At 46.7% G+C, this 18,787-nt stretch overlaps 1 protein-coding gene across 3 annotated transcripts in view; it reads right to left on the bottom strand.

The window, feature by feature from the left end:
- Positions 1–18,787, bottom strand: part of rmnd1 (required for meiotic nuclear division 1 homolog) — a 114,281-nt gene that overhangs the window by 53,966 nt on the left and 41,528 nt on the right. For all 3 annotated transcript variants that reach the window (XM_070889929.1, XM_070889931.1, XM_070889930.1), the window contains exons 6-7: positions 1,774–1,813; positions 716–816 (exon numbers count right to left, since the gene is read on the bottom strand). In XM_070889929.1, the coding sequence (XP_070746030.1) occupies positions 716–816; positions 1,774–1,813 (141 nt within the window). The remainder of the gene's footprint in view (positions 1–715; positions 817–1,773; positions 1,814–18,787) is intronic.

The raw sequence follows: 18,787 nt of genomic DNA, 5'->3' as shown, positions 1-18,787 counted from the left end.
CTCCATGGCCTTGCACCTTCCTATCTCTAATCTTTTTCAGCCTCACAACCCCATAAAATGTCTGCTCTCCTCAAATTCTACCCTCTTGAACACCCCTCATTCTAACTGCTCAACCAAGGGTGGCCATGCCTTCAGCAGTTTGGGCCCCAAGCTCTAGAACTCCCTCCCTAAACCTCTCTACCTCTCTACCTCTCGTTCCTCCTTTAAAACACTCCTTAAAACCTACCTCATTCACCAAGCTTTTGGTCATCTGCCTTAATTTCTTCTTTTGTGGCTCGGTGTCAAATTTATCTGTTTTATCTTGTAATACTGCTGGAAAGTGCATTTTACTACGTTAAAGGCGCTATATAAATAAAGTCAATACTTTAATGAAGTTCTCGCCTGGTTGAGGCAAACACCTGGGCCCTAGTGAAGGCCCCAAGCAAAATGGCGGCAGACAGGAACGGGGCATTATGTGCAATACCATCATTTTCGGGACGCTACTGCCCCATTCTAAATTTTTTTTAACTCCCACCCCTCCTTCCCGGTTAATATCGAGGCCAGGTTGTCTGAAATCTAATGTTCTCGTTATATTTAGATTCATTTACATATTGACTAACTGATACAAAGCAGCTCACAGGTGATTTTACATAAGAAACATTTCTTTTCTAAGCTTTCAGATTTCTACTATAATTGATTAGAATGTTTTCAATGTAAAGTACTAGCCTGTCCTTACTCTGAAATCCGATAGTTTACTTCTTCATTTTCCCAATGAACCAAAGCAACTTCATACGGCTGGATCTCATGTGGCTCCAAAATTTGCATAATGCGTTTCACCTGAGGGCAGAGCATTGGGAGGCCATTATAAATGATGGACTAGGAAAATAGTTCATGTTTACTTTCATAAGCACCTTTTGTAAAATGCATCAACTTACAAAAAAAATGAAACACACTGAAATGCAAACTCTAATGATTACAATCTGCATAGCACACTGTAGCCTAGATTGTTCCAATCAGCATAATTTGTAATGCCAACTGTGACCCAATGATTTATTGTCCCCATTCAAATTATGAAATTAGAAAGTCTAGGCCTGTTTAGAGTTATTACATCAGAAATACATTGCATCTACTCTTGCGACTCAATTAATAAATGAGTCCATCTCTATCTCTATCTCTATACCCTTACTGGGTGCACGGGCTAGAGGCAGTTTTAACATTCCAATCTATTTTGAAAATGTTTAGTTGAACCTCTAGGATTAACTTTATTTACTTGAAACCCTTTTATTTATGATGAAGCCTTTTTTGGTGAAATTAGGATGTGCATAATTACAAAACCTTGCAAATAACTTCCATTGCAGTAATAATGCAATATCATACACATGTTTTGAATGGTGAATACTGAATAATGCAGACAGCAAGTAAGAAGAAGCTGTTTCAGATTACTGATGAGTATTAAAAGGATTCACTGTGTGGTACTAGTGGGCAGCAAGTGTCCAGGCTTTGCAAGATGATGTGATAAAAATGGGCAGTTATTCCCACTGACTGGTAGAATCAGAGCTGTTAGATACTCCAGTAGACAGCAAACCTCATAGAATGAGGTCGCTTGAGTTGCCAGAATGAGGATCGTGCTCCACCAGTAATCAGCAGGTCCCATAGGTTGACAAAATGAAGGAGGTTTCAAACCAACATGGCTAAAAATGGGACGGGGGGGGGGGGGGGGGGGTGGGTAAACACACAGTTAAAAAGTGGGTAGGAAGACTATAGCCGGGATAAATGCAGTATGATTTAACTTACTGTTTTATCTTCCACATTCCAAAAGACAACAGAGCCCTCCCTGTGTGTGCAAGAAATAAAAATTGTTAGTGTTGCAGAAGGTCATGGAGAGCACCATCTGTTATCTTTTAACAGCCAGATAATAGATTGGATAGCATATAATTTCACAGCCATATGACTGAATCACATCTACAAAATGCAAAAAGCGAATTCATTTTTCTCAAATTGTTAACAGCTATTAATACATTTAAGGGTGAATGTGAGACTTTCCCGATTTCAGGGAGGGGAGTAAAGATACCGCCTGGAGAAAGTTTGTCCCCTCGACTGTGAAATTCGGCAAAAAATGAGGATCCATGATTGGGGGCATTAAATCAGGCGTTACACAACGGACTATCTGCGCCCAAGCCGAAAATCGCGGCATTAAAAAGTGTTGTTGTTTAGTGGCCTGCAACATAATGTATATTGCATGGTTTCATTGTGGTGGGGGGAGTTTTTGTGACTTTGTTACAGTAAAATTTATAATTCACCATTTAGCATTAGTGTCTTGTGCATCATTCCAACATTCCAAAAGGGTTTCAATTAAATAAAGTTAATCCTAGAGGTTCAACTAAACATTTTCAAATGGAGATGTGCCTTTATGGGGGCACTTAGCATGTCCAGTATTAGCTCCGTCCCTCAGGTTTCTCCATTTAGGAGAGCCGGTCCATTATGAGCTGGCGACGTGCGACTCTTGGTCCGGCAGCATCTCCATGCTGCCTCCCACGTGGATGGTGTGGCTTTCCAATGGGGACCTCGCCAGGCTCCTCTACGTGGTCCTCCTCCTCCTGAGGTGGGCATGCAATCCCCGCTGACAATGCCTGGCCCCTCATGATGGCCAAATTCTGCAGCATATAGCACACCACGATGAATTCAGATACCTGTTGAGGGGAGTATTGAAGGCTGCCTCCAGAGCGGTACAGGCATCGGTCTGCCTGTAGGAGATGGCATATCTCTGTCAGCACTTCCTTTTTGGAAGTGCAACCTTCTCACATACTGCTCATCAGAGAACTGGTGGTATGAGCGTTGGTGCCTGTAAACCCGTGTGGGGTAAGCCATCCTCACTAGACATCTTCGGCCTCTCCTCATCCATGGGTCAACATGGCCAAGAGCCCTTCTTCTAGCTGTCTGCCAATAACATGGAGCATGATAGGCTGGCGAACTAGTAATGCCCCCATTAAATTTTCTCACTCACCTTGTAAAGGCACCTTCTAAGACCATAGCTAGAAGCAAAGCATGCTTTCACAAACAGGCTCTTCATTCTTCAAAATAATGCATCCTCCACACACGACTGGAGCTATGCTATACTGCACAATATTCTAGGGATATTGGGCCCAAGTTTCCACACGATAAAAAACGGGCGCCCCTCCGTGCTGGGCGCCCGTTTTTCACGCCTAAAACGGCGCCTAAAAAAAACCTCGCAATTCTGGAGCGTTCTGCAGCTCCTTGTCTGTTTGCCGTGGCGCCCAGGGGGGGCGGAGCCTACACGCGCGCCGATTTTGTACGTGGGAGGAGGCGGGTACTATTTAAATTAGTTTTTTTCCTGCCGGCAACGCTGCGCGTGCGCGTTGGAGCGTTCGCGCACGCGCAGTGTGAAAAAAACATTGGCACTCGGCCATTTTTGTAGCTCTTTGTAGCTGTTTAATTTTTGAAATTTTTTTAATAAAAGCACATTGCCATCAGCACTTGCAGCCTTCTCACTGTCTCCTCCCCCCCCCCGCGGGAAGAACGGGCACCTCCTCCCCGCCTTGCGGGAACGAAACAGCTGTTCCCTCCCCCCCCCCCCCGCGGGAGTTCCCCTCCCCCCCCCCCCCCCCGGCGGAACGCAACGGCTGTTCCCCCCCCGCGAACGAAACGCTGTTCTCCCCCCCCCCGCGGGAACGAAACAGCTGTTCCCTCCCCCCCCCCCCGCGGGAACGAAACAGCTGTTCCCTCCCCCCCCCCCCCCCCCCGCGGGAACGAAACAGCTGTTCCCCCCCCCCCGCGGGAACGAACAGCTGTTCCCTCCCCCTCCCCCCCCCCCACCGCGGGAACCAACGGCTGTTCCCCCCCGCGGGAACGAAACAGCTGTTCCCTCCCCCCCCCCCCCCCCCGCGGGAACGAAACAGCTGTTCCCTCCCTCCCCCCCCCCCCCGCGGGAACGCAACGGCTGTTCCCCCCCCCCCCCGCGGGAACGAAACAGCTGTTCCCTCCCCCCCCCCCCCGCGGGAACGAAACAGCTGTTCCCTCCCCCCCCCCCCCCCGGGAACGCAACGGCTGTTCCCTCCCCCCCCCCCCCGCGGGAACGAAACAGCTGTTCCCTCCCCCCCCCCCCCCCCCCCGCCGGGAACGAAACAGCTGTTCCCTCCCCCCCCCCCCCCCCCCCCGCGGGAACGAAACAGCTGTTCCCTCCCTCCCCCCCCCCCCCCGCGGGAACGCAACGGCTGTTCCCCCCCCCCCCCGCGGGAACGAAACAGCTGTTCCCTCCCCCCCCCCCCCCGCGGGAACGAAACAGCTGTTCCCTCCCCCCCCCCCTCAGTGGGAACAAAACGGCTGTTCCCTCCCTCCCCCCCCCCCCCGCGGGAACGCAACGGCTGTTCCCCCCCCCCCCCCGCGGGAACGAAACAGCTGTTCCCTCCCCCCCCCCCCCGCGGGAACGCAACGGCTGTTCCCCCCCCCCCCCCCCTCAGTGGGAACAAAACGGCTGCAGAATTCTCCCTGGCTGAAGCACTTTCACACAGGTTGGATTTATTTGTATAATATTTGTATAAGTATAAATAAGGATTTATTGTAGAATTTAATGAGTTCCCTTCCCCCCCATCTCCCTCCCTCCCCCCCACCTCGTTCTGGACGCCTAATTTGTAACCTGCGCCTAAGTTTTTAATGTGTAGAACAGGTTTTTTCAGTTCTACAGAAATCTTCACTTGCGCCATTCTAACTTAGTTTGGTGTACGTTTTCACTGTGGAAACTTTGAAATCAGGCGTCAGTGGCTGGACACGCCCCCTCTTGAAGAAAAAATTCTGTTCCAAAGTAGAACTGTTCTACCTGACTAGAACTGCAGAAAAAAAAATGTGGAGAATTGCAATTTCTAAGATAGTCCGTTCGCCACCAGTTGCTCCTAAAAATCAGGCGCAAATCATGTGGAAACTTGGGCCCAATATGTGGTGTGTAATAGAAACATAGAAACATAGAAAATAGGTGCAGGAGCAGGCCATTCAGCCCTTCTAGCCTGCACCACCATTCAACGAGTTCATGGCTGAACATGAAACTTCAGTACCCACTTCCTGCTTTCACGCCATACCCCTTGATCCCCCGAGTAGTAAGGACTTCATCTAACTCCCTTTTGAATATATTTAGTGAATTGGCCTCAACTACTTCCTGTGGTAGAGAATTCCACAGGTTCACCACTCTCTGGGTGAAGAAGTTTCTCCTTATCTCGGTCCTAAATGGCTTACCCCTTATCCTTAGACTGTGACCCCTGGTTCTGGACTTCCCCAACATTGGGAACATTCTTCCTGCATCCAACCTGTCCAAACCCGTCAGAATTTTAAACGTTTCTATGAGGTCCCCTCTCACTCTTCTGAACTCCAGTGAATACAAGCCCAGTTGATTCAGTCTTTCTTGATAGGTCAGTCCCACCATCCCGGGAATCAGTCTGGTGAATCTTCGCTGCACTCCCTCAACAGCAAGTATGTCCTTCCTCAAGTTAGGAGACCAAAACTGTACACAATACTCCAGGTGTGGCCTCACCAAGGCCCTGTACAACTGTAGCAACACCTCCCTGCCCCTGTACTCAAATCCCCTCGCTATGAAGGCCAACATGCCATTTGCTTTCTTAACCGCCTGCTGTACCTGCATGCCAACCTTCAATGACTGATGTACCATGACACCCAGGTCTCGTTGCACCTTCCCTTTTCCTAATCTGTCACCATTCAGATAATAGTCTGTCTCTCTGTTTTTACCACCAAAGTGGATAACCTCACATTTATCCACATTATACTTCATCTGCCACGCATTTGCCCACTCACCTAACCTATCCAAGTCACTCTGTAGCCTCATAGCATCCTCCTCGCAGCTCACACTGCCACCCAACTTAGTGTCATCCGCAAATTTGGAGATACTACATTTAATCCCTTCGTCTAAATCATTAATGTATAATGTAAACAGCTGGGGCCCCAGCACAGAACCCTGCGGTACCCCACTAGTCACTGCCTGCCATTCCGAAAAGTACCCATTTACTCCTACTCTTTGCTTCCTGTCTGACAACCAGTTCTCAATCCACGTCAGCACACTACCCCCAATCCCATGTGCTTTAACTTTGCACATTAATCTCCTGTGTGGGACCTTGTCGAAAGCCTTCTGAAAGTCCAAATATACCACATCAACTGGTACTCCTTTGTCCACTCTACTGGAAACATCCTCAAAAAATTCCAGAAGATTTGTCAAGCATGATCTCCCTTTTACAAATCCATGCTGACTTGGACCTATCATGTCACCATTTTCCAAATGCACTGCTATGACATCCTTAATAATTGATTCCATCATTTTACCCACTACTGAGGTCAGGCTGACCGGTCTATAATTCCCTGCTTTCTCTCTCCCTCCTTTTTTAAAAAGTGGGGTTACATTGGCTACCCTCCACTCGATAGGAACTGATCCAGAGTCAATGGAATGTTGGAAAATGACTGTCAATGCATCCGCTATTTCCAAGGCCACCTCCTTAAGTACTCTGGGATGCAGTCCATCAGGCCCTGGGGATTTATCGGCCTTCAATCCCCATCAATTTCCCCAACACAATTTCCCGACTAATAAAGATTTCCCTCAGTTCCTCCTCCTTAATAGACCCTCTGACCACTTTTATATCCGGAAGGTTGTTTGTGTCCTCCTTAGTGAATACTGAACCAAAGTACTTGTTCAATTGGTCTGCCATTTCTTTGTTCCCCGTTATGACTTCCCCTGATTCTGACTGCAGGGGACCTACGTTTGTCTTTACTAACCTCTTTCTCTTTACATACCTATAGAAACTTTTGCAATCCGCCTTAATGTTCCCTGCAAGCTTCTTCTCGTACTCCATTTTCCCTACCCTAATCAAACCCTTTGTCCTCCTCTGCTGAGTTCTAAATTTCTCCCAGTCCCCAGGTTCGCTGCTATTTCTTGCCAATTTGTATGCCACTTCCTTGGCTTTAATACTATCCCTGATTTCCCTAGATAGCCACGGTTGAGCCACCTTCCCTTTTTTATTTTTACGCCAGACAGGAATGTACAATTGTTGTAATTCATCCATGCGTTCTCTAAATGTCTGCCATTGCCCATCCACAGTCAACCCCTTAAGTATCATTAGCCAATCTATCTTAGCCAATTCATGCCTCATACCTTCAAAGTTACCCTTCTTTAAGTTCTGGACCATGGTCTCTGAATTAACTGTTTCATTCTCCATCCTAATGCAGAATTCCACCATATTATGGTCACTCTTCCCCAAGGGGCCTCGCACAATGAGATTGCTAATTAATCCTCTCTCATTACACAACACCCAGTCTAAGATGGCCTCTCCCCTAGTTGGTTCCTCGACATATTGGTCTAGAAAACCATCCCTTATGCATTCCAGGAAATCCTCCTCCACCGTATTGCTTCCAGTTTGGCTAGCCCAATCTATGTGCATATTAAAGTCACCCATTATAACTGCTGCACCTTTATTGCATGCACTCCTAATTTCCTGTTTGATGCCCTCCCCAACATCACTACTACTGTTTGGAGGTCTGTACACAACTCCCACTAACGATTTTTGCCCTTTAGTGTTCTGCAGCTCTACCCATATAGATTCCACATCATCCAAGCTAATGTCTTTCCTAACTATTGCATTAATCTCCTCTTTAACCAGCAATGCTACCCCACCTCCTTTTCCTTTTATTCTATCCTTCCTGAATGTTGAATACCCCTGGATGTTGAGTTCCCAGCCCTGATCATCCTGGAGCCACGTCTCCGTAATCCCAATCACATCATATTTGTTAACATCTATTTGCACAATTAATTCATCCACCTTATTGCGGATACTCCTTGCATTAAGACACAAAGCCTTCAGGCTTGTTTTTTTAACACCCTTTGTCCTTTTAGAATTTTGCTGTACAGTGGCCCTTTTTGTTCTTTGCCTTGGGTTTCTCTGCCCTCCACTTTTCCTCATCTCCTTTCTGTCTTTTGCTTTTGCCTCCTTTTTGTCTCCCTCTGTCTCCCTGTATAGGTTCCCATCCCCCTGCAATATTAGTTTAACTCCTCCCCAACAGCACTAGCAAACACTCCCCCTAGGACATTGGTTCCGGACCTGCCCAGGTGCAGACCGTCCGGTTTGTACTGGTCCCACCTCCCCCAGAACCGGTTCCAATGCCCCAAGAATTTGAATCCCTCCCTGCTGCACCACTGCTCAAGCCATGTATTCATCTGCGCTATCCTGCGATTCCTACTCTGACTAGCACGTGGCACTGGTAGCAATCCCGAGATTACTACTTTTGAGGTCCTACTTTTTAAATTTAGCTCCTAGCTCCTTAAATTCTTTTCGTAGGACCTCATCCCTTTTTTTACCTATGTCGTTGGTACCAATGTGTACCACGACAACTGGCTGTTCTCCCTCCCATTTCAGAATGTCCTGCACCCGCTCCGAGACATCCTTGACCCTTGCACCAGGGAGGCAACATACCATCCTGGAGTCTCGGTTGCGTCCGCAGAAACGCCTATCTATTCCCCTCACCATCGAATCCCCTATCACTATCGCGCTCCCACTCTTTTTCCTGCCCTCCTTTGCAGCAGAGCCACCTACGGTGCCATGAACTTGGCTGCTGCTGCCCTCCCCTGATGAGTCATCCTCCCCAACAGTACTCAAAGCAGTGTTCTATAGTGATGTTATAAGATTGGAATGCACTGAGCGATGTTGCACTATGCTGACCCATACAGTATCCCGTTCCAATCTTTATAAAAGGACTGCATGCATCAGATTGGTAGTTGCAGCTTAAATGAGACTAAGTGTTAATACATATGCCCCTTGCAAAGCCTAAGTGGGCAAGCAGTAGGTGAAGGGACACATCAGTTTGAAGAATGAACCCTACACTTCACTCAAGACTAACCCAGTTGTACACATGATTAGGAGCAGGTGGCCCCTATAAAGGGGTAGAGATCAGAGTTGCCAGGACATATTTGCCATCCATGATTAAGTTTAAAGAGTGATTGGTAAGTGTATGGGGGATGCTCTGTATCACAGGTTTCCACGTATACGATTATTGGACATCTCTTTGAAGGTTGCTTAAAGGGAAGCTTCTTCTTTTAATCTAAAGGATGGTATTAGATTAAAAGAGGCTTCTAATGTTGTGAAGAATAGTAGTAAGCCTGAGGATTATGAGATTTTTATATACCAGCAAAGGAAGACCAAAAAATTGATAGAGAAAGAGAAAATAGAATGAGAGTAAACTATCAAGAAATATAAAAACAGATTGCAAGAGCTTCTACAAGTATGTAAAAAGGAAGAGAGTAGCAAAAGTAAGCATTAATCTCTCAGAGGCTGAGACAGGTGAAATTATTATGGGGAATAAGGAAATGGCAGAGACTTTAAATAAATATTTTTGTATCTGTCTTCACAGTAGAAGACACAAAAAGCATACTAAAAATAGTGGGGAACCAAAGAGTTAATAAAAGTGAGGAACTTAAAGTAATTAATATCAGTAGAGAAAAAGTGCTTGAGAAACTAATGGGACTAAAAGCCAACAAATCCCCTGGACCCGACAGCCTACATCCTAGTGTTCTAAAAGAGGTGGCTACAGATATAGTGGCTGGATTGGTTGTGATCTTCCAAAATTCCCTAGATTCTAGAACAGTCCCAGCGGTTTGGAAGGTAGCAAATTTAGCCCCGCTATTCAAGAAAGGGGGGGGGGGGAGGGTGAGACTGATTTGTCTGTCTGCCTGCGCTGGACCTCTACATGCTCTCGGCGTTGAGATTCGAAGAGCTCAACGCCCTCCCCGATGTACTCTCTCCACCTAGAGCGGTCTTTGGCCAGGGACTCCCAGGTGTCAGTGGTTTTACCAGGGAGGCTTTGAGGGTGTCCTTGTAACGTTTCCGCTGCCTACCTTTGGCTTGTTTGCCGTGATGGAGCTCCGCATAGAGCAATTGCTTAGGGAGTCTCGTGTCTGGCATGCAAACTATGTGGCCTGCCCAGTGAAGTTGATCGAGTGTGGTCAATGCTTCAATGCTGGGGATGTTAGCCTGGGTGAGGACACTGATGTTGATGCGCCTGTCCTCCCAGGGGATTTTCAGGATCTTGCGGAGACATAGTTGGTGATATATCTCCAGCGACTTGATGTCTTCTGTACATGCCCCTGATCCATACAGGAGGGTGGGTATTACTATAGCCCTGTAGACCATGAGTTTAGTGGTAGATTTGAGAGCCTGATCTTCGAACACTCTTTTCCTCAGGCGGCCAAAGGCTGCACTGGCGCACTGGAGACTATGTTGAATCTCCACATCAATGTCTGCCTTTGTTGATAAGAGGCTCCCGAGGTATGGGAAGTGATCCACGTTGTTGAGGGCCGCGCCGTGAATCTTGATGACTGGGGGGGCAGTGCTGTGCGGCAAGGACAGACTGCTGGAGGACCTTTGTTTTACGGATGTTAAGCATAAGGCCCATGCTTTCATATGCCTCGGTGAATAAATCGACTATATCCTGGAGTTCAGCCTCAGAATGTGCGCAGACACAGTCGTCATCTGTGTACTGAAGCTCAACGACAGAGGTTGGAGTGATCTTGGACCTGGCCTGGAGGTGGCGTAGGTTAAACAGCTTCCCACTGGTTCTGTAGTTTAGTTCCACTTCAGTGGAGAGCTTGTTGACTGTGAGGTAGAGCATGGCGGTGAGGAAGATTGAGGAGAGAGTTGGTGCGATGAAGCAGCCCTGTTTGACCCCGGTCCGGATGTGGATTGGGTCTGTAATGGAACCGCTGGTAAGGATCATGGCCTGCATGTCATCGTGGAGCAGGCGAAGAATGTTGACAAACTTTTGGGGGCATCCAAAATGGAGGACGCTCCATAAGCCCTCTCAGTTGACAGTGTCAAAGGCCTTTGTAAGATCGAAAAAGGCCATGGAAAAGGGCTGGCGCTGCTCCGTGCATTTTTCCTGCAGCTGTCGAGCTGCAAAGATCATGTCCGTTGTGCCCCGTAGGGGACGAAATCCACACTGTGATTCCAGGAGGACCTCCTCGGCCACAGGGAGAAGACGGTTGAGGAGAACTCTAGCGACAACCTTCACAGTGGCTGATAGCAGGGAGCTTCCCCTGTAGTTGCCGCAGTCGGACTTGTCCCCCTTTTTAAAGAGGGTCACAATCACTGCATCTCAGATCTCCCGGCATGCTCTCCTCCCTCCAGATGAGAGAGATGAGGTCATGTATCCGCGCCAACAGCACCTTTCCGCCATACTTTAGCGTCTCAGCAGGAATTCCAACTGCACCCGTAGCCTTGTTATTCTTGAGCTGTTTTATGGCTTTGCCTACCTCGTGCAGCGTTGGGGTTTCACTGAGGTGGTGGCGGGTCGCATGCTGTGGGATGGAGTTGAGAACACTCGAGTCAAAGGCAGAGTCTCGATTGAGGAGATCTTCAAAGTGCTCTTTCCAGCGTGCCCTGACAGCCTCGGTGTTCTTGATGAGTGTTTCCTCGTTTTTGGCCAGGAGTGGGGTGGGGCCTTGGGAGTTTGGACCGTAGGTGGCCTTGATTGCAATGAAAAATCCTTGCATATTGTGGCTGTCGACCAGTTGTTGCAGCTCCTGTGCTTTCTCCATCCTGTTCTTTAGGTCCCGGGGTTTTTTGTTGGACCTCAGCCTTGAGCCGTCTGTAACATTGCTTTGCAGCTCCAGAGTTGGGTTGTTGCTTGAGGCTCAGAAATGCTCTGCGCTTACAATCTATTAGTTCTTGAATCTCCTGATCATTTTCATCAAACTAGTCCTGGTGTTTTCTGGTTGAGTAACCAAGTGACTCTTCACAGGCACTGGTTATGGAGATCTGGAGGACAGACCAAGCGAATGGGCATTCAGCATCTCAGGGTCATCAAGGCACACCAGATTAGTTGTGAGGCGCTGGCTGTATAGGGCTCTCTTAGCTGGGTCTCGAAGTGCCCCGGCATTAACTTTTTTGCAGCACTGCTTCTGCTGTCCCTTCTGTTTTGGGGCTATGTTTATATCAATGATGGATCAGATTAGGCGATGGTCCGTCCAGCAGTCATCAGCTCCTGTCATGGTGAGGGTGATGCGCACATCTTTGCGATCCCTGGCTCAGACAATGACAATAGTTGAGCAGGTGCCAGTGTCTGGAGTGAGGGTGTTGCCACGATGCCTTGTATTTGTCCCTATGGCAGAACAGGGTGTTGGTGATGAGAAGTTCATGTTCTAGACATTTTGTCAGGAGTAGGGTACCGCTGGAGTTGGCTTTCCCTACCCCCTCTCTGTCAATCACGCCTCCCCAGAGGGCTGTATCTTTGCCGACCCTGGCATTAAAGTCACTTCAGAGGATCAGTTTGTTGCCTATGGGGAGGCGGGACAGGGATGTCTCGAGGTTGGAATAAAAACCCTCTTTAGTCTCATCCGTTGCATCGAGTGTTGGGGCGTACGCAATGATGACTGTGGCGCATTTGTTCTCAGATAGGGTAAGGTGAAGAGTCATGAGGCGTTCGTTAACCCCGCAGGGGGAGTCTTTGAGGCGGTCGACCAGCTCATTTTTGACTGCGAAGCCGACTCCATGGAGGCGGCATTCTTCCTCTGATTTTCCTTTTCAGAAAAAGGTATAACCTCCACCATGTTCCTTGAGCTGGCCTTACCCTGCCCGCCGGGTCTCATTTAGAGCAGCGATGTCAATGTCAAAACGTCTAAGTTCCCGGGCAACTATAGCAGTGCAGCGTTCCAGCCTGTCGCTGTTGGGATTGTTTATGAGGGTCCTGATGTTTCAGGTCCCGAACTTCATATTAGCGAAGTGGAAGATTCCTTTGCGTGAGTTCTTTTAACGTGGGGTGGACGCTGCACACCAGCAACCACAAGGGCTTAGCTGAGCAAAGTCTTGGTCCTGTGTCAAGGGGATCCAAGACGACTGGAGACCAGGCACTGCTGTATGAGCCTAATTGCCCACGGCGAGTTGTTGGCCGCAAGCTCGGCGCCGAGTAGCGCCATTGATGGTAGATGGCCCGAGGCTTGGTTGGAGGCAGGCATTAGGAAGGTCAGCTGTCCGCTGGGGCTCCGAGGGATGTTTTGGAAAGTTTCATCCAAGATTAAAAATTTCCCCAAAGGTTTCCAAATTGTTTTAAAAGTTTAAGAGTTTAAAAGTATTTTGCTTGGGCCTCAGCTTTTTACAATCTATAAGGATCAGTGCTTGGGCCTCAGCTATTTACAATCTATATTAATGACTTGATGAAGAGACCGAGTATCCAAGTTTGCTAACAGTACAAAGCTAAACGGGAAGGTAAGCTGTGAGGAGGACACAAAGAAACTGCAAAGGGATATAGACAGGTTAAGTGAGAGGTTAAGTGAGTGGGCAATAAGGTGGCAGATGGAGCATAATGTGAGGAAATTTGAGGTTATTCACTTTGGTAGGAAGAATAGCAACACAGAATATTTTTTAAATGGTGAGAAACTGTTAAATGTTGGTGTTGAGAGATTTAGTTGTCCTCTTACAGGAAATACAGAATGTTAGTATGTAGGTACAGTAAGAAATTAGGAAGGTAAATGGCATGTTGGCCTTTATTGCAAGGGGGTTGCAGTAGAAGAGTAAGGAAGTTTTACTACAATTGTGCAGAGCTTTGGTGAAACCACACATCGAGTACTGCGCACAGTTTTGGTCTCCTTATCTGAGAAAGGATATACATGCCTTAGACAAGGTACAACGAAGGTTCACTAGATTGATTCCTGGGATGAGAAGGTTGTCCTATGAGGAGAGATTGAATAGATTGGGCTTATACTCTCTGGAGTTTAGGAGAATGAGTGATGATTTCATTAAAACATAGAAGATTTTGAGGGTGACTGATAGGGTTGATGCTGAGAGGTTGTTTCCTCTGGCTGGAGAGTCTAGAACTAGGGAGCATAGTCTCAGGATAAGGGGTCGGCCATTTAGGACTGAGATGAGGAGGAATTTCTTCACTCAGAAGGTTGTGAATCTTTGGAATTCTCTGCCCCAGAGGGCTGTGGATGCTGAGTTGAGCATATTCAAGGCTGAGATAGATTGATTTTTGGACTTGAGCGGAATCAAGGGAAGGTAGAGTTGAGGTCAAAGATCAGTCGTGATCTTATTGAATGGCGGAGCAGGCTCGAAGTGCCGCATGGCCTACTGATTCTTAATCTCTAGGTAGAATAACCTTTTACTGGGCCATTGTGTTTCCTCCCAGAAGGTGCATATACAAAGCAATTGCTCAACTAGCAATATTGCTCAATAATTCTTGGAGGCATTTCCTCAAATTATTCTCCCCAGCAAACTATGCATCAAATATAATCCCAGTGCATTGAGGCTTCCACATGCAAGAGAGGTATAACATCAATATTAACAGCCAGTTTCCACAATAGGAAAACATTTAATGGTCAACAATTTTAGAACACCGTTCATGCAGGAGAATATCTCAACTCACTTTACAAAAAGTCGCAGAGATTCTGAGTGGAGAGATAAGAAAGATTAGAGACAGGGAACGAAACGCATGGTCAAGAGATAAGTTTTTGAAGTGAGAAACATAGAAATCTACAGCACAGAAGGAGACCATTTCAGCCCATCGTGTCTGCGCCAGCTGACAAAGAGCCACACAGCCCTTGGTCAGCAGCCCTGAAGGTTACATATAAACCTTTGAACAATGGCGGAAAGGTAAAGAGCACTCAGCCCAACCAGTCTGCCCCACACAACTGCAACACCCCTTGCACCAAAATATTCTACACTCCATCCCAACCGGAGCCATGTGATCTGCTGGGAGAGGCAAAAATCATAAAAACCCAGGCCAATTGGGGAAAAGAAATCTGGGAAAATTCCTCTCCGACCCATCCAGGCGATCAAAACTAGTCCAGATCATCACCTGACCATATTCGATTTCCTGCAGAGCTTACCATCATATCTGCGCCAACCAACAAAAGGTTATCCAGTCTAATCCCACTTACCAGCTCTAGGTCCGTAACCCTGCAGGTTACGGCACTTTAAGTGCCCATCCAAGCGCCTTTTAAACGTGGTGAGGGTTTCTGCATCCACCACCCTTGCAGGCAGTGAGTTCCAGATCCTCACAACCCTCTGTGTGAAGAAGCCTCCCCTCAAATCTCTTCTGAACCTTCTGCAAACCACCTTAAAACTATGCCCCCTCGTAATTGACCCCCTCCACCAAGGGAAATAGGCCCTTGCTATCCACTCTATCCAGGCCCCTCAAAATTTTGTACACCTCAATGAGGTCTCCTCTCAACCTCCTCTGTTCCAATGAGAACAAACACAGCCTATCCAATCTGTCCTCATAGGTAAGATTCTCCATTCCAGGCAGCATCCTAGTAAATCTCCTCTGCACCCTCTCTAGTGCAATCACATCCTTCCTATAATACAGTGACCAGAACTGCATGCAGTACTCCAGCTGTGGCCTAACCAGAGTTTATACAATTTAAGCTTAGCCTCCCTGCTCTTGTATTCTATGCCTTGGCCAATAAAGGCAAGCATTCCGTATGCCTTCTTAACCACCTTATCTGCTACTTTCAGGGATCTGTGGACAAGCACTCCAAGGTCCCTTTGTTCATCTACACTATTAAGTGGCCTACCGTTTAATGTGTATACCCTTTCCTTATTAGCTCTCCCAAAGTGTATTACCTCACACTTCTCCAAATTAAATTCCATTTGTCACTGCTCTGCCCACCTGACCAGTAGATTGATATCCTCCTGCAGTCCATGTTGCATGTTCAGCCATGAACTCATTGAATGGCGGTGCAGGCTAGAAGGGCCGAATGGCCTACTCCTGCACCTATTTTCTATGTTTTTATGACTTTCCTCTTCATTATCAACCACACAGCCAATTTTAGTGTCATCTGCAAACTTCTTAATCATACTCCCTATATTCAAATCTAGATCATTGATGTATACCACAAAAAGAAAGGGACCCAGTACTGAGCCCTGCAGAACCCCACTGGAAACATCCCTTCAGTCACAAAAAAGGAGCGATGACGAGAAAAATGATTAAGAAAGGAAAGATAGACAATGAAAGTAAACTAGCACAAAATATAAAAACAGATAGCAAGAGTTTCTTTGGTATATAAAAAGGAAAAGAGTGGCTAAAGTAAATGTTGGTCCCTTAGAGGACGAGACCGCGGAATTAGTAAAGGGGAACATGGAGATGGCAGAAACTCTGAACAAATATTTTGTATCAGTCTTTACGGTAGAGGACACTAACAATATTCCAACAGTGGATAGTCAAGGGGCTATAGGGTGGGGGGGGGGGGGGGGAGGAACTTAACACAATCACAATGATTAAGAGTGGTACTCAGTAAGATAATGGGACTAAAGGCAGATAAATCCCCTGGACCTGATGGCTTGCATCCTAGGGTCTTAAGAGAAGTTGTGGCAGGAATTGTGGATGCATTGGTTGTAATTTACCAAAATTCCCCAGATTCTGGGGAGGTCCCAGCAGATTTGAAAACTGCAAATGTAACGCACCTATTTAAAAAAAGGAGGCAGACAAAAAGCAGAAAACTATAGACCAGTTAGCCTAACATTTGTGGATGGGAAAATGTTGGAGTCCATTATTAAAGAAGCAGTAGCAGGACATTTGGAAAAGCAAAATTTGGTCAGGCAGAGTCAGCAAGGATTTATGAAGGGAAAGTCATGTTTGACAAATTTTCTGGAGTTCTTTGAGGCTGTAACGAACAGGGTGGATAAAGGGGAACCAGTGGATGCGGTGTATTTAGACTTCCAGAAGGCATTTGACAAAGTGCCACATAAAAGGTTACTGCACAAGATAAAAGTTCACAGGGTTGGGGGTAATATATTAGCATGGATAGAGGATTGGCTAACTAACAGAAAACAGAGAGTTGGGATAAATGGTTCATTCTCGGGTTGGCAATTGATAACTAGTGGGGTGCCACAAAGATCAGTGCTGGGACCCCAACTATTTACAATCTATATAAACGACTTGGAAGAAGGGATCGAGTGTAATGTAGCCAAGTTTGCTGATGATACAAAGATGGGAGGAAAAGCAATGTGTGAGGAGGACACAAAAAATCTGCAAAAGGACATAGACAGGCTAAGTGAGTGGGCAAAAATTTGGCACATGGTGTATAATGTTGAAAAGTGTGAGGTCATGTACTTTGGCAGAAAAAAAATCAAAGAGCAAGTTATTATTTAAATGGAGAAAGATTGCAAAATGCTGCAGTACAGCAGGACCTGGGGGTACTTGTGCATGAAACACAAAAGAACAGTATGCAGGTAAAGCAAGTGATCAGGAAGGCCAATGGAATCTTGGCCTTTATTGCAAAGGGGATGGAGTATAAAAGCAGTTAAGTCTTGCTACAGTTATACAGGGTATTGATGAGGCTACACCTAGAATACTGCGTGCAGTTTTGGTTTCCATATTTACGAAAGGATATACTTGCTTTGGAGGAAGTTCAGTGAAGGTTCACTAGGTTAATTCCGGAGATGAGGGGGTTGACTTATGAAGCAAGGTTGAGTAGGTTGGGATTCAGAAGAATAAGAGGTGATCTTATCGAAACATATAAGATTATGAGGGGGCTTGACAAGGTGGATGCAGAGAGGATGTTTCCACTGATGGGGGAGACTAGAACTAGAGGGCATGATCTTAGAATAAGGTGCCACACATTTAAAACTGAGATAAGGAGAAATTTCTTGTCTCAGAGGATTGTGAATCTCTGAAATTCGTTGCCTCAGAGAGCTGTGGAAGCTGGGACATTGAATAAATTTAAGACAGAAATAGACAGTTTCTTAAACGATAAGGGGTTATGGGATTATTTGGACTAGGCAGGGAAGTGGACCTGAGTCCATGATCGGATCAGCCATGATCATATTAAATGGTGGAGCAGGCTCAGGGGGCGGTATGGCCTACTCCTGCTCCTATTTCTTATGTTCTTATAATGAGCCGGAGTGGTTTCATGAAAGATTTCTAAAGGGCTGAGATGTAGCAACAAAAGAAACAGCCTCTTCATGGTGGAGCAGAGGAAAATTTGTAATCCAGACTCAGAGCAAGAGTGTGCAAGTTGGGACATAGGGCTAGAGAAGGTCTCTCAGGTAAGATGGGGTGAGCCTGCACAGGAAATTGAGAAAGAGAGAGAGCGAGAGAGCGAGAGAGAGCGAGAGAGAGCGAGAGAGAGCGAGAGAGAGCGAGAGAGAGCGAGAGAGAGCGAGAGAGAGCGAGAGAGAGCGAGAGAGAGCGAGAGAGAGAGCGAGAGAGAGCGAGAGAGAGCGAGAGAGAGCGAGAGAGAGCGAGAGAGAGCGAGAGAGAGAAAAAATGAGGGCCTTGAAGCATTGGAGGAGAGGGAACCAGTGGAGCGATGAGAGCACTGACCTCTAACCAAGAGAATATTTAGGTCACAAAAGTCTTGGATTAACGAGAGTTTGTAAAGGGTAAAGAAGGAGATGCGGATGAGGAGCGCATTCAAGAAATCAATTCTAGAGATGATAATGGCATGGATTAGGATTTCTGCAATGGAGAGCGATCTGTGGTTTTAGTGAGCCATTGAAATTTTAATTGTTTTGCATCCAAGCCTCCGTTACATATAATCACAGACAGCAATGAATATATTCTGTCCTTTAAATATTAAAAAAAATACAACACACATAAAAGCTTCATTGAAAATTAGCTTTATTTTTTTGGAGGTCCTAAAATTTGGAGGTTTGCAAAGCCAAAGATCTGTTCTCACTTGCTGTTGTACGATCCTCCCCACACAGCAATGAAAACTGGCAACTCTGTATTGGCAGAAATCAGACACAGACCTCCCTCATTAGTTCGCCAGGGAAAGCAGATGCACTCCTTCCCCCAAGCACCAATATATTGCCAG

This window comes from Pristiophorus japonicus, chromosome 9 (assembly GCF_044704955.1).
Source record: "Pristiophorus japonicus isolate sPriJap1 chromosome 9, sPriJap1.hap1, whole genome shotgun sequence".
NCBI lineage: Eukaryota > Metazoa > Chordata > Chondrichthyes > Pristiophoridae > Pristiophorus > Pristiophorus japonicus.
The sequence above is the reverse complement of the archived record's forward strand: the minus strand, read 5'-3'. Positions and strand labels throughout refer to the sequence as shown.